The sequence below is a fragment of the Hyperolius riggenbachi genome, chromosome 4 (genome assembly GCF_040937935.1).
Source record: "Hyperolius riggenbachi isolate aHypRig1 chromosome 4, aHypRig1.pri, whole genome shotgun sequence".
NCBI classification, from domain to species: domain Eukaryota; kingdom Metazoa; phylum Chordata; class Amphibia; order Anura; family Hyperoliidae; genus Hyperolius; species Hyperolius riggenbachi.
Genome location: NC_090649.1, coordinates 208,229,667 through 208,254,370, shown reverse-complemented (window position 1 = coordinate 208,254,370; position 24,704 = coordinate 208,229,667). Strand labels below are relative to the sequence as shown.

The 24,704-nt window shown below is 44.3% G+C and overlaps 1 protein-coding gene across 8 annotated transcripts in view; it reads left to right on the top strand.

Annotated features, from left to right (window-relative positions):
- The first annotated feature begins 749 nt into the window (after nucleotides 1-749).
- The window catches only part of LRCH3 (leucine rich repeats and calponin homology domain containing 3), a 189,886-nt gene continuing 165,931 nt past the window's right edge, over nucleotides 750-24,704 (top strand). For all 8 annotated transcript variants that reach the window (XM_068281290.1, XM_068281293.1, XM_068281291.1 and 5 more), the window contains exon 1: nucleotides 750-1,222. In XM_068281290.1, coding sequence (XP_068137391.1) covers nucleotides 982-1,222 — 241 coding nt within the window. In that variant the 5' untranslated portion in view covers nucleotides 750-981. The remainder of the gene's footprint in view (nucleotides 1,223-24,704) is intronic.

Sequence of the window (24,704 nt, the reverse complement as noted above, 5' to 3'; positions counted from 1 at the left end):
TACTGGTTGAACTCGATGGACGTATGTCTTTTTTCAACCAAAATAACTATGTAACTATGTAACCACAAATATGCTGGCTGGCCCAGCTGTCACTTTTCCCTCACTTCACTTTCCCGTCATAGGTAGCTACAGGTGTCCCTTAGTATTAGGTAGAAAATAGGTACCCTCAGTAGGTACCCTCAGTATTAATTAGCTAGTGGTGCCCCTGATTGGAAATCTCATCAGTGAAATGCCAAGAGGTGGGTAAGTAATTTTTGATTCCTGCTCTGCTCGGAACTCTGCATAGAGAAGGAGAGAGGGAGGTGCAAGGGGAGGGGGAGTGAGCCACCTTTACACCATTAGGCGCCTGTAGGCAGGTGCCTACAGTGCCTTATGGTAAATCGGCCCTGGTACCAATAGAAAGCTACTACTGTAGTTGAGGGAGGGCCCGGTGCAGTCACAACCTATTGCCAAACCACTGTCTGCAAAGCAGAAAATACCTTCACTAGATACATGTATAACAGTGGTAACAGGTACTGTCTTTACAAAACCACAGCTCAAGGCAATAGCACTTTAACATTCACACAGGTAGGAAGGAGACAGACGCCCAAAACACAGTGAATGATAAGGTGTCATCGCTTTTCTACATTGCTTGCGGCCAGCAAGCTTCTGGCAGTTCAGGCCACAGGAAAGAACGACTCCCCTTGGCATGACGCGAGTATGGGCAGATGTTCCCCTCTGGCGTCATTCCTCACACTACGCATGCTCAGATGCACATCCGGGCACTAGGAAAGAAGCGGCCTGCTGCTGCGGCCTTCGAGCTCCTCTGTCACCAATGAATAATCGTTTCCCTGCGTCAAGAAGCCACACACACCGCCATAGAGAAGGGAGGGGGGCTGCAGGCAAGCAGCTCTCCTAGTCTGTGCTTCATCAAACCGTCCCCGCCCCTGGCTATCGCTTCCCGTCGGTGTGGTTACGCAGGCGCAGTGCTATATCGATGTGATGGCGGCCACGGTGTTGGCCGAGGGCTCGGCAGTACCCGGTTATTCTAGTGGAATTTACAATGGTCCTGGTGTAGGTACCGCACCCGGAGCTAGCGCGGGTCCCGCCGCATGGAATCGCTCACTGGAGAGAGCTCTGGAGGAAGCTGCGGTGACGGGATGCCTCAACCTAAGCGGCAGGAAGCTGAGAGAGTTTCCGCGGAGCTCTGTGCGGCAGGACCTCAGTGACACCACACAGGCCGGTGAGATTGGCGGGGCAGGAGGGAGGGTGAGGGCTGCTCCTCTGCTCTGGGGTATCAGGTGGTGGTGGGCGCCTCGGTGACAAGGACTGTCTGCCAATACAGCTCTCTGCAGACCTGTCACTGCTAGGCACAGCCCAAGACAGAGGCAGCAGGTTCACTTCTGTATCTCGTTTACTTTGAAATTTGACTTTGATTTGTGACTGCTATGGCGATTCTGAAGTTATTTGAAGTTTCCCATATGAGTGCTTTGTGCCTTTTTAATTTTTTTAAAATGTTGGGTCTATAATGGGGAGTACTCCACAGAGGATTTGTACCTTTTTTGTATTTGATTGGCAGGCACTAGTGGAAAATACAAAGTTTTGGAAAGGCAACTATAGAAACTATCACTTTAAATTAAATGAAATTGGTTTATCATGGTATATGTGCAAAAATGAGGTTATTGCAGCTAAGCAGTTTCTCTGATGACCATAAAATGTCACTAAATACAGTAGATTTTTGTTCTGCAAAAGCCAGAACTTACATGGACTAATCAGAAATTTGGCGATTTATGGTATCCCCTAAAACCAATTCGCCATTTGCAGAAGACCGGTTTAGTTCACAAAATTCTTGCTTCCCTTGAAAAATACAATTGCTGTTATGCTGAATTTTATATTGATCACTTCCTGTGTCTAGTTTTGTTTAATGTGAGGCAGGGGACACACTTTTATGCTCCTTTTCTGCACAGAAAGACTGAGAACTCATGCTAATCAGTGGGCTAGTTCACACTTAATGCATCTTTTGCGCACAGATAAACTGACATTCTGCAGCAAATTCTTCACATTTTGTCAGTTTTCTCTAACAGTTACATTAGCTGCTGTGAAAAAACGTGCGCTTTTCTGCATATGAGCACACATAGTGTGCAGAAAATCCATGCAGAAAAACAAGTGTGTCCCCTGCCTAAATTTTTTTTTTTTTTTTTTTTTTTTTAAATTTTCCATTTTGTCATAGTGATGTCAGCTTCACTGGGGCAGATTCATGCTAGACACACATGTTTTGATGCTAGTATGGCTGAAATGACCCAGCGAGAAAGTTCATAGGGAACTTCCGCTAATGTAATTGGATGGACAGCACCCTTTCAAACTTTCTTGTAGTAATAATATGCCCACACTATTTGGTTAGTTGAATGTTTCAATTTGGAAATGTTGCTGTAAACTGTACCCCATGGAGTTTTTTTTTTTTTTTTTTTTTTTTTTTTTTTTTTTTTTTTTTATTGCTGGGTCACTTAATTCATACTAGCTTCCAGGTGTTTTTCATTCTTGTGTATTTCCATAGTGCTGATATCTTCTACAGCACTTCACATAGTCTGTAGTCATGTCAGGTGCCCATCAATGATACAAGCTTGATTGTACAGAGTCAATATACTTTGGGTAGTCTCTAGTATTACACACAAGTGATAAAAAGTAAACTTGAAGTGAGAGGAATATAGAGGTTGCAAACTGTATTCTCTAATAAACATTGCAGTTTGACTTTAGATGCATATACTGTGCTCTTCTATTTAATTATGGTCCAGAGGCTTCCTTTTAAAAGAACTAAAGCGAAAAAATGGTCAAATTTAAAATGCATGTAAACACATACAAATAAGAAGTAGATTTCTTCCAGATTAAATGAGCCATCAATAAATTTTCTCCTATGTTGCTGTCACTTACAGTAGGTCGTAGAAATCTACTGAACCGACAGGTTTTGCACTAGTCCATATCTTCATGGGGGATTCTCAGCATGGCCTTTATTCTTTATAAAGACTAGTCCCTGTAAATAATTTATACAAAGATGTTGGCCGGCCTCCCTGGTCACTATACATTTTTTTTTTGTGGCAGTTGGACAGAGCAGCTGCCATTCGCTAAGTGCTTTTAAAAATAATGAAAACTCTTAGAATCCCCCATGAGGACTATTCAAAACCTGTTGGTTCTGTCAGATTTCTACTAACTACTGTAAGTAAAAGCAACATAGGAGAAAAGTAATTTATTGCTCATTTTACTCTAGAACAAATGTACTTCTTATTTGAATGTGTTTATATGTAATTTATATTTTTATGATTTCCGCAATAGTGGTCCTTTAAAGGACAACTGAAGTAAGAAGAATATGGTGGCTGCCATATTTTTTTCCTATTAAACAATACAAGTTGCCTGACCGCCTTGCTGATCTATTTGGCTGCAGTAGTGTTTTTGAATAACACCAGAAACAAGCATGTGGCTGATCCTGTCAGGTTTGACAATAATGTCGAAACACCTGAGCTGCCTATGCTAAAAGTATTAGAGAAAGGATAGCCAGTCATCTGGTATTGTTCAAAAGGAAATACATCTGGTAGCCTTCATTTTCTTTAGTTACAGTTGTCCTTTTAGGGCTCAACCCCACTAGAAGCCTTTTCTAAGCGCTAGTGATTTGAAAAAGCTCTTGCTAATGCAGTGCTATGGGGGATTTTTATAAAATAATATCACACCTATAGTATTACATTAGCAAGAGCTTTTCAAATGAAAAAGTGCTCCTAGTGGGTTCCAGGCCTAAAGGAAATGTCAGGCATTTTAATGAAAATGAGATCTACTTTCCTGGGGCTTCCTCCAGAACCTGGAAGGTTATGTATCCTTCGCTACAGCTCCACACCCCCAGGGTCCACTCCGTTGCAGATGCCAACTCGGCGAAGGTCGGTATAGGCACGCCGCGCTCGCTCAGGCCCAGAAGTTACCGACTTTGCTGGGTCGGCAACTGCAACAAAGGGGATCCTTGGGTTGCGGAGCTGCAGCAAGGGACACATAGCCCTTCAGGGGCTGGAGGAAGCCCCAGGTATGTGATCTCATTTTCATTAAATTGCCTTATATTTAGTGATGTCGCAAACTGTTCGCTGCGATGGGGAATAACCTCGGGGTAATTTCCGCATTCGTCGTATTACTTATTACTGCGCAAACGCTTTCCCAGCTGCCACGCATCCTTCATTGTGCGCCTGCAGCTGGGAGTGCTCTGCGCATGCACACAACTTCACGCAGAGCACTCCCGGCTGCAGTTGCCCTATCAAGGCTATGGGAAAGCGTCTGCGCAGTAATGCGTAGTATGATGAATTCGGAAATGACCCTGAGGTTATTCCCCCATGGCCTGTTCGCTGTGAACCGTTCGGGCCATCTCTACTTTTTCCTTTAAAGAGAACCCAAGGTGTACCATTCGGTCAAAAGTGAAATACTTGCCTAAGGAGAGCCAGGCCTCTGGATACTACAGAGGCTTCCCATGCTGCTGTCCGGCGCTGCCCAGGACTAGAGATGGTCAATGAGATGCAAATAATTTTGAGTTTTGAGATGCAGTATTATGTAAATTTTATATGCAAAATTTATGCGGCTTGAAAATTATCCAATCAAATCCTTCTGAGGTATAATTTAATTAGTCCATTTTCAAGCTGCATAAATTTGCATAATCCTGCATAAACTCAAAATTATTGCATCTCATTGACCATCCCTACCCGGGACCCTCGTGCACATGCATTGCCGGCTTACAGGCCATGCCTGCGCATGCACTGTACAGCTGCATTTGTACATGAAGAGGAGCCCGATCGTGTGCGTGGAATCTGACAAAAGCTTGTCAGATTTGTTTTGGGGGTCTACACTCTACAACGGTGGACCAGTGAATGGCGTGGGAAGCCTCTGTAGGATCTGGAGCTTCCACCTCCTTAGGTAAGTACAGGTAGTCCCCAGTTTACAAACGCCCGACTTACGAACGAACCGCCGATATGAACGCCTGCCGTGATGACATCATGCAGCCGGGGACTACCTCTTCCGATGCAGTTTTTTAAGCAGAGTAGGCACAGAGGAAGCCATATCAGGGACATCTCACCTGTTCCATGGTGGTGTAAGGTCCCAGCGTGCTGCCCGGAAGCTGCGCGGCCCATCCTCTCTCCATTCACTGTCCGTCCGTCCGTCCCTCCCCCCCCCCCCCCCCCCCAGTGGCTTCTCATGTGGCTTGAATGACGCAGTCAGGAGAAGCTCCCTAGTGGCGGCTCCTCCTGCTGCGTTGTCATGCGACGCATGAGAAGCCACTGGGGGGGGGGGCAGTGAATGGAGAGAGGACGGGCCGCGCAGTTTCCGGGCAGCACGCTGGGACCTTACACCACCATGGAACTGGTGAGATGTCCCTGATATGGCTTCTGCTGCGCCTACTCTGCTTAAAGAATGGGGGCAAAGGTGGCATACGGGAGACACGAGGAGGCATATGTGAGACACAATGGAGACCAAGGAGACACGGGGACCAGAGATGAGCCAGATGGGGACACTGGAGGCACAAAGGACAGAAATGGCACAGCGTCCCGACTTAACGAATTCAGGTTAAAGGAAAACTGTAGTGAGGTACAGTGGAGGAAATAATAATTATTTGACCCCTCACTGATTTTGTAAGTTTGTCCAATGACAAAGAAATGAAAAGTCTCAGAACAGTATCATTTCAATGGTAGGTTTATTTTAACAGTGGCAGATAGCACATCAAAAGGAAAATCGAAAAAATAACCTTAAATAAAAGATAGCAACTGATTTGCATTTCATTGAGTGAAATAAGTTTTTTTTTAACCCTCTAACAATAAAAGACTTAATACTTAGTGGAAAAACCCTTGTTTGCAAGCACAGAGGTCAAACGTTTCTTGTAATTGATGACCAAGTTTGCACACATTTTAGGAGGAATGTTGGTCCACTCCTCTTTGCAGATCATCTCTAAATCCCTAAGGTTTCGAGGCTGTCTCTGTGCAACTCTGAGCTTGAGCTCCCTCCATAGGTTTTCTATTGGATTAAGGTCCGGAGACTGACTAGGCCACTCCATGACCTTAATGTGCTTCTTCTTGAGCCACTCCTTTGTTGCCTTTGCTGTATGTTTTGGGTCATTGTCGTGCTGGAACACCCATCCACGACCCATTTTCAGTTTCCTGGCAGAGGGAAGGAGGTTGTTGTTCAGGATTTCACGATACATGGCTCCATCCATTTTCCCGTTAATGCGATTAAGTTTTCCTGTGCCCTAAGCAGGAAAACACCCCCAAAGCAAAATGTTTCCACTCCCATGCTTGAAGGTGGGGACGGTGTTTTGGGGGTCATAGGCAGCATTTTTCTTCCTCCAAACACAGCGAGTTGAGTTAATGCCAAAGAGCTCTATTTTGGTCTCATCAGACCACAGCACCTTCTCCCAGTCACTCACAGAATCATTCAGGTGTTCATTGGCAAACTTCAGACGGGCCTGCACATGTGCCTTCTTGAGCAGGGGGACCTTGCGAGCCCTGCAGGATTTTAATCCATTGCGGTGTAATGTGTTTCCAATGGTTTTCTTGGTGACTGTGGTCCCTGCTAATTTGAGGTCATTCACTAACTCCTCCCGTGTAGTTCTAGGATGCTTTTTCACCTTTCTCAGAACCATTGACACCCCACGAGGTGAGATCTTGCGTGGAGCCCCAGAGCGAGGTCGATTGATGGTCATTTTGTGCTCCTTCCATTTTCGAACAATCGCACCAACAGTTGTCACCTTCTCTCCCAGCTTCTTGCTAATGGTTTTGTAGCCCATTCCAGCCATGTGCAGGTCTACAATTTTGTCTCTGACATCCTTGGACAGCTCTTTGGTCTTTCCCATGTTGGAGAGTTTGGAGTCTGCTTGATTGATTGATTCTGTGGACAGGTGTCTTTTATACAGGTGACTAGTTAAGACAGGTGTCCTTAATGAGGGTGACTAATTGAGTAGACGTGTCTAACCACTCTGTGGGAGCCAGAACTCTTAATGGTTGGTAGGGGTTCAAAAACTTATTTCACTCAATGAAATGCAAATCAGTTGCTATCTTTTATTTAAGGTTATTTTTTCAATTTTCCTTTTGATGTGCTATCTGCCACTGTTAAAATAAACCTACCATTGAAATGATACTGTTCTGAGACTTTTCATTTCTTTGTCATTGGACAAACTTACAAAATCAGTGAGGAGTCAAATAATTATTTCCACCACTGTATATGGAGGCTGCCATATTGATTTCCTTTTAAGCAATACCAGTTGCCTGGCAGCCCTGTTGAGCTATTTGCCTCCAGTAGTGTAATTCACACCAGAAACAAGCATGCAGCTAATCTTGTCAGATCTGACAAAAATATCAGAAACACCTGATCTGCTGCATGCTTGTTCAGGGTCTATAGCTAAAAGTATTACAGGCAGAGGGTCAGCAGGATAGCCATGCAACTGGTATTGCTTAAAAGGAAATAAATATGGCAGCCTCCATATACCTGACACTACAGTTCTCCTTTAAGAGCGAACCTACAGTCCCTATATCGTTCGTTAACCGAGGATTACCTGTAGTTTAGTTTTTGATCTGAGGTTCATCTCGGGTACACTTTAAAAGTCCACCATTGCTGCGCAGGGTCCCTCTGAACATATTTGACGAACTTGCTGGATATGTTCTTTTGGCTGCGCTCCCCTTCATGTATGGCTGTACTGTACATACACAAGTATGGCCGTGCCTGCCAGTAAGATGAAGCCAGTTGTCCATGTCTTCATACTACAGCACAGTGGCCACCGTACTCACGTATGCCGAGTATAACTATGCTCACACACGGAGGGAAGCATAGCTGCAAACAAGAGAAGGGTCCTGGACAGTGGCAGTGGTGTCGACGAGGACATAGTAAGCCTGGGCCATGCAGAGACTTCCCTCTGCTTATAGAAGTATCTAACTTTGTTTTTTGCCATGCTACGGGTTTGCTTTAAAACGTACTTGAGTACAAGTACTCCACAGCCCTGCAGGAATGTATAATTTTTCTCTCCCTGGCTGCCTGTTTCACTTTAAAGAGAACCCGAGGTGGGGTTCTAAGAATGAAATCTGCAGACAGAGACTGGGTCTGCTTATATTGCCCAGTCTCTGTTGCTATCTGAATCTAAGTTCCCCCTGTGCTCTGCTGTCCCACATAAATCACAGCTGCGCTGTCGACACGCAGCGTGTCGCAGCAGGCTGTGTTTACCTAGTTAGTGTCACTCTCGCCTTTTCCCCTGCCTCCTGCATAGCTCCGGTCCCCGCCCGCGTCCCTTCCCTCTCCGCTAATTGGGGGGGAAGTGACGCGGGTGGGGACCGGATCTGTGCAGGAGGCGGGGGGAACGGCGAGAGTGACACTAACTAGGTAAACGCTGCCGTGTCGACAGCGCGGCTGTGATTTATGGGGGATAGCAGAGCGCAGGGGGAACTTAGGGGGGATTTAGATAGCAATGGAGGCTGGGCAATATAAGCAGACCCAGCCTCTGTCTGCAGATTTCATTCTTAAAACTCCACCTCGGGTTCTCTTTAAAGGACAACTGTAGTGAGAGGTATATGGAGGCCACCATATTTATTTCCTTTTAAGTAATACCAGTTACCTGGCTATCCTGCTGATCCTTTGCCTCTGTCAGGCTTGTCTGGTCAATGATTATAGGTCAGGCTGTATGCCCAAATGACTGACCTATAGCCCAGCCCATAACGCCTGCACAAACTCCTACCTAGCATAGAACTACAATAACCCTGCAGGTAGATGTAGCATACAGACTGACAGATAGTATCCACCAAACAGAACCAATAACAATCATACAAGGCACAGTATCACAAGTGTAATAGTCACCTGAGGCCTGGAGGATGAGTCAATCCAGATGAGTCAGATGACTGTTAGCTGGAGTAATGGTCTGCAGATCAGGCACTTTAGAAATAGCGTGGTCAGTACTAGCGAGATGTCAGTTCAGGCAGCGTTCTTGCAAGTCCTTATCCAGGCTGAGGTCGATCCAGGCGGCAAACGGGCAAAGTCCGGGTACAATAGCAGAGTTAGCAACAGGTAATCAAATAGAGCAGGGATCCCCAACCTGTGGTCCGCGGCCCACTGGTGGTCCGCAGGACGCTTTCAGTTGGGCCGCGGGACTGTCCTCTTGCCCCCGCCCCGCCCCCTCTGCAGCCGCCGCTGCTGTTATCTCTGGCGGCCGCTTGTTATCTTACATTCCCCTTTTCTCCCTCCTGTCAGCGTGTGAGTCACAGCAGCACGCCCTGCAGCTGCTGTGACAGAGAGGGAGAAAGCAGGAGAGAAAGAGCGGCTTCCTGTAGCGGCGCGCCGTTACTATGGGAACCGCTCTCTCCTTCCTGCTTCCTCCCTCTTCATCACAGCAGCAGCGGGGCGCGCTCCGGCGAGAGAGAGAGGGGAATGTAAGACACCGCCGGCCAAGGTAACTGCAGCAGCGGTGGCCGCGGGGGGGGGGGGGGGGGAAGTGGGGGCTACTATACTTGGGCACTATACTGGGGCGCTTATACTGGGGCACTATACTAGCTATACTTGGGTACTATACTGGGGCGCTATACTGGCTGTACTGGGGCACTACTAGCTATATTGGGGCACTATACTGGGCACTATACTGGCTGTACTGGGGCACTACTAGCTATACTGGGGCACTATACTAGCTATACTGGGGCACTACTAGCTATACTGGGGCACTATACTGGCTGTACTGGGGCACTATACTGGCTGTACTGGGGCACTACTAGCTGTACTGGGGCACTACTAGCTATACTGGGGCACTATACTGGCTATACTGGGGCACTATACTGGCTGTACTGGGGCACTACTAGCTATACTGGGGCACTATACTGGGGCTCTTATACTGGGGCACTATACTAGCTATACTTGGGTACTATACTGGGGCGCTATACTGGGCACTATACTGGCTGTACTGGGGCACTACTAGCTATACTGGGGCACTATACTGGCTATACTGGGGCACTATACTGGCTATACTGGGGCACTATACTGGCTGTACTGGGGCACTATACTAGCTATACTGGGGCACTATACTGGCTATACTGGGCACTATACTGGCTGTACTTGGGCACTATACTAGCTATACTGGGGCACTATACTGGCTGTACTGGGGCACTACTAGCTATACTGGGGCACTATACTGGCTATACTGGGGCACTATACTGGCTGTACTGGGGCACTACTAGCTATACTGGGGCACTACTAGCTATACTGGGGCACTACTAGCTATACTGGGGCACTACTAGCTATACTGGGGCACTACTAGCTATACTGGGGCACTACTAGCTATACTGGGGCACTACTAGCTATACTGGGGCACTACTAGCTATACTGGGGCACTACTAGCTATACTGGGGCACTATACTTGTTATACTGGGGCACTATACTGGCTATACTGGGCACTATACTGGGCACTATACTGGCTATACTGGGCACTATACTGGCTATACTGGGCACTATACTGGCTGTACTGGGGCACTACTAGCTATACTGGGGCACTATACTAGCTATACTGGGCACTATACTAGCTGTACTGGGGCACTACTAGCTATACTTATACTAGCTATACTGGGGCACTTTACTAGCTATACTGGGGCACTTTACTAGCTATACTGGGGCACTATACTAGCTATACTGAGGCACTATACTAGCTATACTGGGGCATAATAACTATACTGGGGCACTATACTACCTATACTGGGGCATACTAGCTATACTGGGCACTTTACTAGCTATACTGGGGCACTACCTACCAACACTGGGCACTATACTAGCTATACTGGGGCACTACCTACCTATACTGGGCACTATATTGGCTTTACTGGGCACTATACTAGCTATACTGGGGTAACTGTACTAGCCATACTGGGGCAACTAAACTCCCTATACTGGGGCAACTATGCTAGCTATGCCCCCCCCCCCCCCCCCCCCCGGTAACACGCTGTGCACGACGCTGTCCACTAGGACGCTACACCCCCCGCGGGCCCTGGAGAAAAATTTGGTCAGAAAGTGGTCCCCGGGCCGGAAAAGGTTGGGGACCCCTGCAATAGAGCATGGTCTGGATACAGGCAGGGCAGAGTCGGCACCAGGGAATCAATCAAGAGTAAACGTGGTCAAGCTACAAGGCAAAATCTGCAACAGGAGTCAGGTTTGTGTGAGTGCATACCCAGCAACAAGCCAAAAGCTAATGCTATTACGGGCGATGTCTGGGGGTGCTCACCATGCTTAAATACGAGGACTAACCAATCGGAAACAAACAGAATTGTAAACAACCAATAGAAACTGAGTGTGTCAGCTAATCAGCTGACACGCAACATACACACGTGGTTACTGTTTACAGTGGCGGAGCGCGTACTGTGAGCGTGTCCGCTGCCTATCCAATGGGAGCTGAGCACCAGGCTGTGCTCTAGTGATGTCAGCAGTCTGCGAGACCTGGAAGCTTGCGCCTCAGCTCGGGTCTCGTCTTTCCGCCGCCATGAATGTCCTAAAAATCTTACAGCCTCTATTTTAGTCATAGACCCAGAACAAGCATGCAGCAGATCAGGAGTTTCTGACATTTTTGTCAGATCTGGCAAGATTGGCTGCATGCTTGTTTCTGGTGTGATTCAGACACTACTGCTGCCAAATAGACCAGCAGGGCTGCCAGTCAACTAGTATTGCTTTAAAAGGAAATAAATATAGCAGCCTCCATGTACCCCTTAATGCAGTTGTCCTTTAAAGAGACTCAGAGATGAGTCTCACTACAGTTTTTATACTTACCTGGGGCTTCCTCCAGCCCCATAAGCATGGCTGTGTCCTTCGTCGTCCTCCTACGATGTCCCATTTAGCCACTGTGTGCCCCGGTAAGCGGCACAGTGACGTCAGCGGCGGACCGCAGAAGGCCCTGGCTGACGTCACTCAGACTGAGTCTGACTGAGCCGCTTACCGGGGGTTGACTGCGGGAGGACGGCGAGGGACACATCCATGCGCAGTGTTCTTCCCAGGCTCTTTTAGCCGGGTGCTCCACCTAGCTAGTTTTTATGAGCACCCGGCTGTCATCAGCTCATTACCTCCTATGCTGTAAGCAGAGAAGCGCCAGCCCTGCATTCTGTCATCTCGTCCCACTCGGCTACTTTTTCATGCCACCCGGCTTGAAAAAATTTCTGGGTAGAACACTGCATGCTTATGGGACTGGAGAAAGCCCCGGGTAAGTAAAAAAAAAAATACTGCAGTGAGACTCATCACTGAGCCTCTAAGTCACCAGCCCAGAATGAGCAGACAGATCAAAAGCTTTTAGGCTGCTTTTCCACTAGGAAACGTGATTGCATGCAAAATGTCTTCATTACCAGTGATTGAGCTACTATCCATCGAGTACAAGCGCAAATGCACCAACAATTGTGTAGGCCAGCTGTCGGGGGGGGGGGGGGGGGGGGGGGGATGGATTGCAGTAGTGGAAAAAACAGCACCACAATTTAGGCCCAGTGCACACCAAAACCACTAGCAGATCCTTAAAATGCTAGAGGTTTTTGGAGCAGGTTTCAGAGCGATTCTAGGCATGTTTAGAGAGGTTTTTTAAACATGCCTAGCGTTTTTGGGAGCGCTTTTGTGTAGCAGATTACAAATATTGTTAAAGTTAAAGCTGTTACTGAACAGCCTCTGTAACAAAAACGCTTGGAACACCGCTCTGATCTAGCGTTTTCCAGGGCGGTTTGAGCTTTTCCTATACTTTACATTGAGGCAGAAACGCTTCTGCAAACCGCAAAAGTGCTGCAGGACCCACGTTTGCGATTTGCTAAAAACCTCAAACCGCTGGTGTGCACCATCCCATTGAAATACATTAGCCAAGCGTTTTCACAGGCGGAAGCGGTTTGGAAAACGCTACAAAAACCGTTCGGTGTGCACTAGGCCTAAAAGATAAATCGAATTTAAACCGAAATCGTGATCACCAAGATCACAATTTCAGAATCGTCAAAGTGGCAATTATCGTGATCCTGTCATTTCCACATGGGGGAAGTTTGTATAAGTGGCTTAAACTTCCCCAAAGTCCAGGCGCGTGCGCCCCGCAGCATTAGACATACCTTCCACATGGGTCCAACGCTGTCCGTCCTCTATCACCGTCTGTCAGCTCTTGTGCTTGCCAAAACTCCAGGTTCCTGTATGTCACATGACATACAGGAAGTATTCAGTGGATTAGAGCCTGCAGGAGGCGAAGTGGATAGACGGGCATCGCTGGACTCGTGCTTGAAGCTATGTACAGAACTGTTGCAGCTTGGGGGACAGAGGAGGCACAGAGAGAGAGACAGAGAGAACCAGAGGGGCACAGAGACACAAAGGGAGCACAAAGAGAGACGGGGACAGAGGGGGAACATACAGGCAAGGGGGGGGGCAAAGCTTGATTTGAAGAAAAATCGTGAATCGAATCAAAATCGCAGTTTAAGACAGAAATCGCTCAATTCAATTTTTTCCTAAAATCGTTCAGGCCTAGTGTGCACCAGGCCAAACATGTTATCGTTGTGCTGTTGTGTTGAGCAAAATGGGTGCAATCTGAGTTTAACTAGTTAAAATTTCAGGATGTGAATTTCACGTTCTAATTAGCTCTCCTTTGCATTCCAAGACGTGAAATTAATGTTCTGCACTTTGAATCGCATGCGGTCCCGTTCGTGCTCGTGCACTCATTTGAATGTAAATGACTGCTGCCAATAGCCGCACTCATTCATTGTAAACAGAAAAAAAGTTCAACAGTTTTGGGGAAAAAGTTTTTTTTAAAAAGACAATGTCACTATTAAACAATGTGTTCTTTACCCCCCCCCCCCCCCCCGTCCCAGCAAAGTATTAACTCCTACTTAACTAATTAACCCCTTGTGTCACCTATACTTGGCACTAAGATTTGTGGACACCCGTAATAACTGCCGTCATTGGAAACCAGTATTATCCAAAGAAAGATTGCCTAGACTGTTCTTAAAAAAGCAAGATGTGTATCACTTTGATAGCGAAAGTATTTAAAAAAAGTTTTGCTATATCATTTCCACACAGCTGAATTGCCAAAATTGTCAGGAATCTTAAGGGGTAAAAACCCTGGAATGCGAAGTGGTTAAGATTGGATCGTGCTTATTGGAAAATGGCTTTTGCTCTAGTCAGTCTGGCTGCATGTTGCTTTAGTGTGACTCAAAAACTAAGGCTGGGTTCACACTTGTGACACTTGTGCATTTTCAATGGATCCGTTGGGTCTGTTTCAGTAATTGGAATGCAAAGTCTCGAACTGTGAGTTTTCATGTTTTTATTTTTCCCCCAGACATGGCATACATTTGAAGGTACAGGTGGAAACCATGAACTGTGTCTGTTCACACTAGGCTGTTAGCCATGTATGAGTTGGTAAAGACTAGGGCTGTGGAGTCAGTACAAAAATCCTCTGACTCCAACTCTGACTCAGTTTATGATTCCACTGACTTCAATGCCTCCTCTCCGACTCCTCTAATTTGTATATAACAATTTTGTTGTTTGAACGTATGTAACATGAAAGGCATTTCATAACTGCCAATGCTTAGGTATTTTTAAGTTAAATTACTCTACCCGGTCAGCCATCCTGACCTGTTGCCAATGTCAATGTCCCAGCATGTTGTGTCTATAATAAGATTTACTGGAGCCAGGTGCCAGCATGTAGACCTGCCACCTTGCAGTAAAAGGCCTCCTATATGATATAGAAAAGTTCAGGGCCAGTTTCTGCAAGGGGGCAGATCCATGCACCGGAATCTAGCTAATACAGGGTTCCAGTGAAACGGTCTGTGTTAATGCCAGGTTTGTATAGTGTACTGTAATTCCAAGGCCTTTTTTGTTTTGTTTCTTTTTTTTTTCTTTAAAAAAAAAGTGTTGGCATGTAGCAATCTGTAATAATGCAACATGCTTGTGTTGTACTTGATTGCGTTGACTACTTTAGTTTTCTGTGCATATGTTACCTAAACCCAAAGACAGCCAAGCTGGATATTGCCAGTCCTTTCAACAACAACGTTGTCCCAATATGGGTGAACTAAGTCCGATTTGGGCTATGAGTGGAGGGATGATCTGAGGGTTAACTGGAGAAATAAATGAATGGGGACATGGGCGGCAACATAGAGAGATGATTGGAGGGCTAAACGGAATGATTAGTGATCTGTGCAAGATCAGTGATTGGCCGGCCAATTTGAGAAGCGTCCTTGGTAAAGCATTGCAATTTCAAGATAGCACGTTATCTTTTCCTTGTCACTTGTACAGTTCCAGAATTGTCTGGCCACATCAAGAAGTGCCACACTTAGGGTTTTGGCAGAGACCTATATAAAACATAACAGAAGCTGGCTGATAGGAGTGTTTACCAGGGCTGTGGAGTTGGAGTCGTGGAGTCGGGCAATTTTGGGTGCCTGGAGTCGGAGTCGGGGAAAAATGCACAGACTCCGACACCTAATGAATTTGTAACTGTAATTAAAATAGAAAATATGATAAAATGTTCTATTTCTCAGATAATAGTCATTAAAAATAATGTATATATACAGTATATATACAGTAATAGCTGTGCTTAGTCCACAAAAATGAAATAAACCAATCAAAATTAGTTACTTGTGCTGCTTCAATAAAGCAATCCCCGTATTTTTAAGGTCAGATATACATATCTGATTGTGACTGTATATATGATGTGTACACAGGAATCTCTTATATATACTAAATAACATCTATGCTGTAAGAATAAAGCCTGATGTGTAGCTGTGTCACTAATAGAGATGGTCAATGAGATGGAAATAATTCTGCATTGATGCTGATTTATGCAAATGTGTGCACTCCCTTTGCTGATGAAATCAAATAATTTGATATGTTGTTAAAATTTGGTTTAGTGACTGCAAATTAAAGGGTACCTGAGACAGATAAAAAGTAAAGTTTTATACATACCTGGGGCTTCCTCCAGCCCACTTCAGGCTAACCAGTCCCTCGCTGTCCTCCACCACCCGGATCTTCTGCTATGAGTCCTGGTAATTCAGCCAGTCAGCGCTGTCCGGCTATATGCCGCTCCCACAGCCAGGAACATTCTGCACCTGCGCAATAGTGCTGCACAGGTGTAGTATGCTCCTGGCGGCGGAGTGTGTGCATGCGCACTACGCCCGACTGGCTCAAGTACCTGGACTCATAGCAGAGGATCCAGGTGGTGGAGGAGGACCACGAGGGACTGATTATCCTGAAGGCGGCTGGAGGAAGCCCCAGGTATGTATAAAACTTTAATTTCATCAGTCTCAGGTTTACTTTGTTACACAGTAGTACTATACTCTACATATGCACTCCCCACAGAGCTGCAGGGAATCCACTGAGAATGCTGTGCACATTGAACACAGAGGTGTTGTGTGTTTACAATCTCCTTATTCCCCTGCAGAGTACCTGCACATCATTCTTACATGTTCCCACAGTTACATTGCCTAGGGCCTGATAGATGTTCTTTGTTCCGGTTTGTACCTTTTACAAGTACTCTTACCAAGGACTAGTTTAAGTCTAAAGGGAATAAATATAGTAGTCTACATATCCTTCTCACTTCAGTTGTCTTGTAAAATTCCTAAGCGTTGGCAGTTGAGACACGAATTTCACGTTACATACTTTTAATCAACAAAATTGTAATATGCAAATTAGAGGAGTCGGAGTCGTTGGAATCCTAAACTGAGGAGTCGGAGTCGTGGATTTTTGGACCGACTCCACAGCCCTGGGGTTTACTATCAGTTTAAGGAGTAGTATAGATGTTGAAAATGAGTTTTAAAGGCTTCTGGCTTGTGCTGTCTATTTCTAAGACAAGGGAAGATAGATTTTGGACATCCTCATGGAAACAGTACTTCAAATACAGTGCAGAGCGTAATGTTGCCAAAGTTGCAAAGAGCAATTTCAGGGTATAGTAAGTACTGTATTGAAAATTCTTGGCTAGCTCCAGATTGGAATGGAAACATTCTTTTATTTAACATTGAACTGCAAAATAGTTTGAGTAGCAGTCTAAATTCATGACCATTTTATTAGGAAAGTGCCATTTTCCTTAAATATACTCCACAATCTATACCAGGGCACCATTTAGTCTGTAAAGGCCCACTATTGCAAACATGGAACAATTTAAAATACACATATACACACACAAAGGATGTAGTACAGTCTACTTTTCTTCTCTGTTGGTGTCTCTTACAGTGGGAATTGTAATGTGGCAGCTGTAAACCTCATATGAACAGTTTTATTGAATAGTATATCTTGTTAATGGAAGATTCACGAGGTTTATTTTATTCTTTTCAAAAGCAGTCTTCTGATAAGGCCTGGACAAAGATGCTAGCCGTTTTACCCAGGGCTGTGGAGTCGTGGAGTCGGAGTCGTGGAGTCGAGCAATTTTGGGTGCCTGGAGTCGGAGTCGGGAAAAAATGCACCGACTCCTAATGAATTTGTAACTGTAATTAAAATAGAAAATATGATAAAATGTTCTATTTCTCAGATAAGTCATTAAAAATAATGTGTATATATACAGTATATATACAGTAATAGCTGTGCTTAGTCCACAAAAATGAAATAAACCAATCAAAATTAGTTACTTGTGCTGCTTCAGTAAAGCAGTCCCCGTATTTTTAAGGTCAGATATACATATCTGATTGTGACTGTATATATGATGTGTACACAGGAATCTCTTATATATACACTAAATAACATCTATGCTGTAAGAATAAAGCCTGATGTGTAGCTGTGTCACTAATAGAGATGGTCAACGAGATGGAAATAATTCTGCATTGATGCTGATTTATGCAAATGTATGCACTCCCTTTGCTGATGAAATCAAATAATGTGATAGGTTATTAAAATTTGGTTTGGTGACTACAAATTAAAGGGTAACTGAGATGGATGAAAAGTAAAGTTTTATACATACCTGGGGCTTCCTCCAGCCCCCTTCAGGCTAATCAGTCCGTCGCTGTCCATCACCCGGATCTTCTGCTATGAGTCCTGGTAATTCAGCCAGTCATCGCTGTCCGGCCGCATGCCGCTCCCACAGCCAGGAACATTCTGCACCTGCGCAATAGTGCTGCACAGGTGTAGTATGCTCCTGGCGGCGGAGTGTGTGCATGCACACTACGCCTGACTGGCTCAAGTACCTGGACTCATAGCAGAAGATCCAGGTGGTGGAGGAGGACAACGAGGGACTGATTATCCTGAAGGCGTCTGGAGGAAGCCCCAGGTATGTAAAAACTTTAATTTCACCTGTCTCAGGTTTACTTTGTTACACAGTAGTACTATACTCTACATATGCACTCCCCACAGAGCTGCAGGGAATCCACTGAGAATGCTGTGCACATTGAACACAGAGGTGTTGTCTGTTTACAAAATCCTCATTCCCCTGCAGAGTACCTGCACATCATTCTTACATGTACCCACACTTACATTGCCTAGGGCCTGATAGATGTTCTTTGTTCCGGTTTGTACCTTTTACAAGTACTCTTACCAAGGACTAGTTTTAGTCTAAAAGGGAATAAATATAGTAGTCTACATATCCTTCTCACTTCAGTTGTCTTGTAAAATTCCTAAGCGTTGGCAGTTAAGAGACGAATTTCATGTTACATACTTTTAATCAGCAAAATTGTAATATGCAAATTAGAGGAGTCGGAGTCGTGGAGTCGGAGTCGGTGGAATCCTAAACTGAGGAGTCGGAGTCGGTGGATTTTTGGACCGACTCCACAGCCCTGGTTTTACCTACACACATGCACACTATGCTGGCAGTTTGACTAGGCCAGTGATCTGCAAACTTGGCTCTCCATATGTTAAAGGAGACCTAAACCGAAAAAAAAAAAAAAAAAGTTTCACTTACCTGGGGCTTCTACCAGCCCCATGCAGCTATCCTGTGCCCTCGCAGTCACTCATGGCTCTTCTAGTCCCCCGCTGCCAGCTAGTTTTGTTTTTCCGAATTGCGCGTTATGGGTGCAATGCGTAAAATTTTACTCATTGCACCCGTAACCCGTAAAATGTATTTGTTGATGTCCACGATAGCTTCCTGCACCAGTGGGAATGTGTAAAAAGGTACACATGGCGGCCGGCCACAAAGCATTTGCCTTTATGAATCATGACTGTGGCTGTCATACTCCTGCAATGCTTTGTGGGACTTGAAGTTCCTTAACAGCTGAGGAGCCAAGTTTGCAGATCACTGGACTAGGCTATGACTTTACCGGGAGTGCTTTTGAAAATAAAGGAAGCATTGAGAATCTCTTATGAGATGTACTAGTCCAAAATCTTTTACTCAGAAGTTCACTACTGTCAGATTAATATTCCCTGTTGTAAGTGACAACTATGTAGGAAAAATAAATGTATAGACTATTTTACTCTGGGGCTGTAGGTACAATTGAATTTACCTTTTTTTTTTTTTTTTTTTTTTCAGTGATAGTGGTTCTTTGACTAGCAAATCTGTACTTTCTGCTCTCATGCAAGTTTTGTTGCCGCGTTTGTCATCCTGGTAGTGCTGCCATCGTATGGGGTTGTGTAGAAACACTTTTAACTTCTGTTATCACATTAACATTAGTTTCAGTGCACTTCAACTGCAGTTTGAGGACACTTACCCAATTTATTCAAGTGTACACAAATATTTTTATCCAGTATGAGCTCAGGCTTACCGATAAGTTAAAAGTGACATGAAGTCAAAATTTATTTACCAGATATGCGTTCCTCAGTTGTTTTTAGAGCTGTTTTGGTTGTACAAGGAAGAATCTACTCAATATTCTGCAAATTTAATGTTTTTACTGATTGCATTTGTATAATTAAATGATTGATTTAACAAAGTAGTTTGTAGAAAATTGAGTCATAAACTTGATTGTCATAATTTTTAGTTAAAGAGACACTGAAGCGAAAAAAAAATTATGATATTATGATTTGTATGTGTAGTACAGCTAAGAAAAAAAACATTAAGATCAGATACATCAGCCTAATTGTTTCCAATACAGGAAGAGTTGAGAAACTCCAGTTGTTATCTCTATGCAAAAAAGCTATTAAGCTCTCCGACTAACATAAGGTGCCCATACACTCGTCAGATTGGCAGCAGATAGATAAGAAATGCATCTGATGATCTATCTGATGCGTTTTTAGAACATTTTTTACCAGGATAGAATTCCAATAGATTTCAGTTTGAAATCTATTGAAATTCGATCTGATGGCATTTTTTTGCCATCAGATTTCCATTAAGGCCAATGCAAACTGATAAGCAATCTCATCAGATCGACCTAAATTTTCCATCCTGCCAGTTCGACAGAAATCCATCTAAATCGATCAAAATCGGCCATCGATCGGTCGATTGACCAACCGATTTTCAATCGATCGATCGGTCGGCCAGAAAATCGGCTCAGTGTATGGGCCCCTTTAGTCGTGGAGAGGGCTGTTATCTGACTTTTATTATCTCAACTGTAATTGAACTGTTTACTTTTCCTCTGCTAGAGGAGAGTTCATTACTTCACAGACTGCTCTGAAAGACTCATTTTGAATGCTGAGTGTTGTGTAATCTGCACATATTATAGGATAATGCACTGTTAGAAAAAACACTGTATACCTGAAAATAAAAATATGAGAAGATTTTCTTTGCTGCTAATCTTCTAGTAATTATTCATAGTACACAGCCAATTCATTATATCATATATATTTTTTTCGCTTCAGTGTCTCTTTAAATGCTATTATTATTATTATTATTATTATTATTATTTATTTTATTTCTATGGGAATGCCCATTTTGAGTATACTGCATCAAATCAACCTTGTTTAAAGCACTTGGATGACTGCTGTAGGTTCTTATGCACATATTTTAATATCTGTGAGTGTAGGGAGTGTATTTGAGGGTGTATCCTTTTCCTGTCCAGCATATGGCCCACGAGTCATAACCCAACCTGTAACCAATTAATATGTAGCTCACCCTCTTCCTTGTGTAAGAAACCTGGAAATGTAAGCAGTAGCTTTTTGCTCGTCTTACTTTGTCTACTAAATTTAATTGGGTGTAGAGAGGGTAAACTGCAATGGTATGCAAGGATTGTGACTGACCTATCTGTGCAAATGCCTGAGGAAGGAGGGGCACTGCCAGTAAAACAATAACACTTAAATTTGAGCCATGTGAATAGGGCATTGTGCCAGTAGTTGATGGCTGATCATGACAGGGTTAGGTGTTAAGGGCTTGTTTCCACTACACACAGATTCTGGTTCCAGAAAAAACGGACTCTTGTGAATGTCTATGGGCCTGTTTCCTCTATGCGCGATTTTTCTGATGCAGATTTCCCATAGACATTCATTGGAGTACGTTTTCTGCATTCAGAATCCGCGTATAGTGGAAATAGGCCCAAAGCTAGAGTGCACTTCAATCTTGTATTTTTGATTTTCAGATGTTTTGTTAGTAAATTTTGATTTACTTTCTAGATAGTTGTCATTAGTGAACATGACCAGTATCTGTGCGAACAATCGGATTTGACCCAGTTGGGCTTACTGACGTCACATTAGTGGCCACACATCTAATAATCCTAACATTTGTACATTGCATTTGTGGGTCATATTGCCATGATTGCATTTAACCACTTAAGCCTATCTGGACGGATATTTATGTCCAGTGTAGTTGTGGAGAGTGCACCACCAGTTTTACTAAATGAGGTGGTATCCGTGGTATCATTTTAATTGTGACTAGTTGTAGAATACATTTTAGTGTGTCTTAAAGCGGTATTGTCACCATAAAAATCAACAGAAACTGGTTTGAGTGTATTAAGTGATAAGGATGCTAATCCTGCATTCAAAACTTTTCTACTGTTATGGTTTGGAGTTATCACATACTTTAGGAGCACTGGCCCTAGTGCCAAACAGTGCCAAAAAGTTGAATGCTGGGAGTTCTTTTGAATGCTGGGAGTTCTTTTTATCTATAATATATTCCTCCTTTTGAATGCTGGGAGTTCTTTTTATCTATAATATATTCCTCCTCTTTTTTTATTTCCATGCCTAGCTGATCACTTGTGTTTTACAAGCAAGGCTGAGGTGACTCAGTGATTGGATGTGTAAATAAAAAACTCTGGGAGGCGGGCAGCTAATGAATACACAATGAAAAAGAGGGAGGATATGATGTCAGCATTAGCTTGGCAAGATGGCCACTGCCTAGACTAGGATTTTCTGCTTTTCCTTTGTAAAATTCACAGGAATCATTACGTGGATAGCACAATACATCTGTTATGTAAGTAGAAGTAGTATTTATCTACTTATATATGTGTTTTTTATTGCTAGGTTAGCATGAGTGTCGCTTGTTCTTTAAAGGAATGATTCCCCCCCCACCCCCCCAAAAAAAAACAACAAAGTTCCACTTACCTGGGGCTTCCTCCAGCCCGGGGCAGCCGTCCTGTGCACCCGCCGCAGCTCCTACGTCTCCCGGTTCTCTTCGCCGGCGGAGCTGACCTCGCAGGCGCTACTGCGCAGGCGCGGTAGTTACTACCGCGCCTGCGCAGTAGCGTCAAGATGACGTCGGCCGGACCACGTGACCGAGCGCAGAAGAGGCGGACCCAGAACCCGACCTGGCGAGGTGTGCTCCGCCGGCGAAGAGGACCGGGAGACCTAGGAGCTTTGGTTTTTTGGGGGGGGGGGGGGGGGGGGGTTTGCGCGGATCATTCTTTTAAAGCTTGGACACATGTCACATAAAAAATGGGTAGGGACGAACTCAATCCAACATAAAGTACTTTTCAAAATTATTCAAACTTGGGAATGTCTTAGCAAAACTACAAGAGACCTATGTGGTAACATTTTACCCCTGATAAGTTGTAGAATGGAGTTCAGAGAGTTTTAGGGTTGAGCCCCATGTCTTGTGTGTTCTTTTTAGTCACAAACTGAATCAAAATCAATAAAATGTTTGCATATTCTGTACCAAAATAAGACTGGTAAAATGAAAACAAAGTGACAGAATATAAGAGAAAAAACATGTTTTGTTACCTTAGGAACTTGACAGTTTAAATATGTACAGTGGGTTGCGAAAGTATTCGGCCCCCTTGAAGTTTTCCACATTTTGTCATATTACTGGCACAAACCTGAATCCATTTTATTGAAATTCCACATGACAGACCAACACAAAGTGGTGTACACATGAGAAGTGGAACGAAAATCATACATGATTCCAAACATTTTTTACAAATCAATAACTGCAAAGTGGTGTGTGCATAATTATTCGGCCCCCTTTGATCTGAGTGCAGTCAGTTGCCTATAGACATTGCCTGATGAGTGCTAATGACTAAATAGAGTGCACCTGTGTGTAATCTAATGTCAGTCAGAATATTGGGAGCAACAACACCGTGAAGTCCAAAGAACACACAAGACAGGTCCAAGACAGGCCAGGGATCAAGTTATTGAGAAATTTAAAGCAGGCTTAGGCTACAAAAAGATTTCCAAAGCCTTGAACATCCCAAGGAGCACTGTTCAAGAGATCATTCAAAAATGGAAGGAGTATGGCACAACTGTAAACCTACCAAGACAAGGCCGTCCACCTAAACTCACAGGCCGAACAAGGAGAGCGCTGATCAGAAATGCAGTCTAAGAGGCCCATGGTGACTGTGGACGAGCTGCAGAGATCTACAGCTCAGGCGGGAGACTCTGTCAATAGGACAACTATTAGTCATGCACTGTACAAAGTTGGCCTTTATGGAAGAGTGGCAAGAAGGGCATTGTTAACAGAAAGCATAAGAAGTCCCGTTTGCAGTTTGCCACAAGCCATGTGGGGGACACAGTAACCATGTGGTAGAAGGTGCTCTGGTCAGATGAGACCGAAATGGATCTTTTTGGCCAAAATGCAAAACGCTATGTGTGGCAGAAAACTAACTCTGCACATCACTCTGAACACACCATCCCCACTGTCAAATATGGTGGTGGCAGTATCACCCTCGGGGGGGGGGGGGGGGGGGGGGGTGCATCTCTTCAGCAGGGACAGGGAAGCTGGTCAGAGTTGATGGGAAGATGGATGGAGCCAAATACAAGGCAAACTTGGAAGAAAACCTCTTGGAGACTGCAAAAGACTTGAGACTGGGGCGGAGGTTCACCTTCCAGCAGGACAATGGCCTTAATTCACTAAGATCATGCTGGAGATAATAAGGCAAGAGAAAACTTACCTCCACACATTGAGAGAGTTATCTTATCTCTTCATTCCTTACGTTACCTCTTCTGTAGTTAATTTACCTCCTCTGTAGTTATTTTCACACGCAGTTAATGAACAGCCTGTCTTTAACTCTGGAGTTATTTTAAGGATTAAAGAGTTAACTTAAAGACAGAAGAGTTAACTTTAAGTTTGCCTGAGGTAAAATGTTTCCTGAATACTACATGCCTTATCACCATGGTAACAACTCTAGAAGAGTTATTAAAGACAGGAGATAAGCTTAGTGAATTGAGGCCAATGGCCTCAATTCACTAAGATCATGCTAGAGATAAGGCAAGAGAAAATGTACCTCCATACAGTGAGAGAGTTATCTTACCTCTTCATTCCTTAAGTTACCTCTCCTGTAGTTAATTTACCTCTCCTGTAGTTAATTTACCTCTCCTGTAGTTAATTTACCTCTCCTGTAGTTAATTTACCTCTCCTGTAGTTAATTTACCTCTCCTGTAGTTAATTTACCTCTCCTGTAGTTAATTTACCTCTCCTGTAGTTAATTTACCTCTCCTGTAGTTAATTTACCTCCTCTGTAGTTAATTTACCTCCTCTGTAGTTAATTTACCTCCTC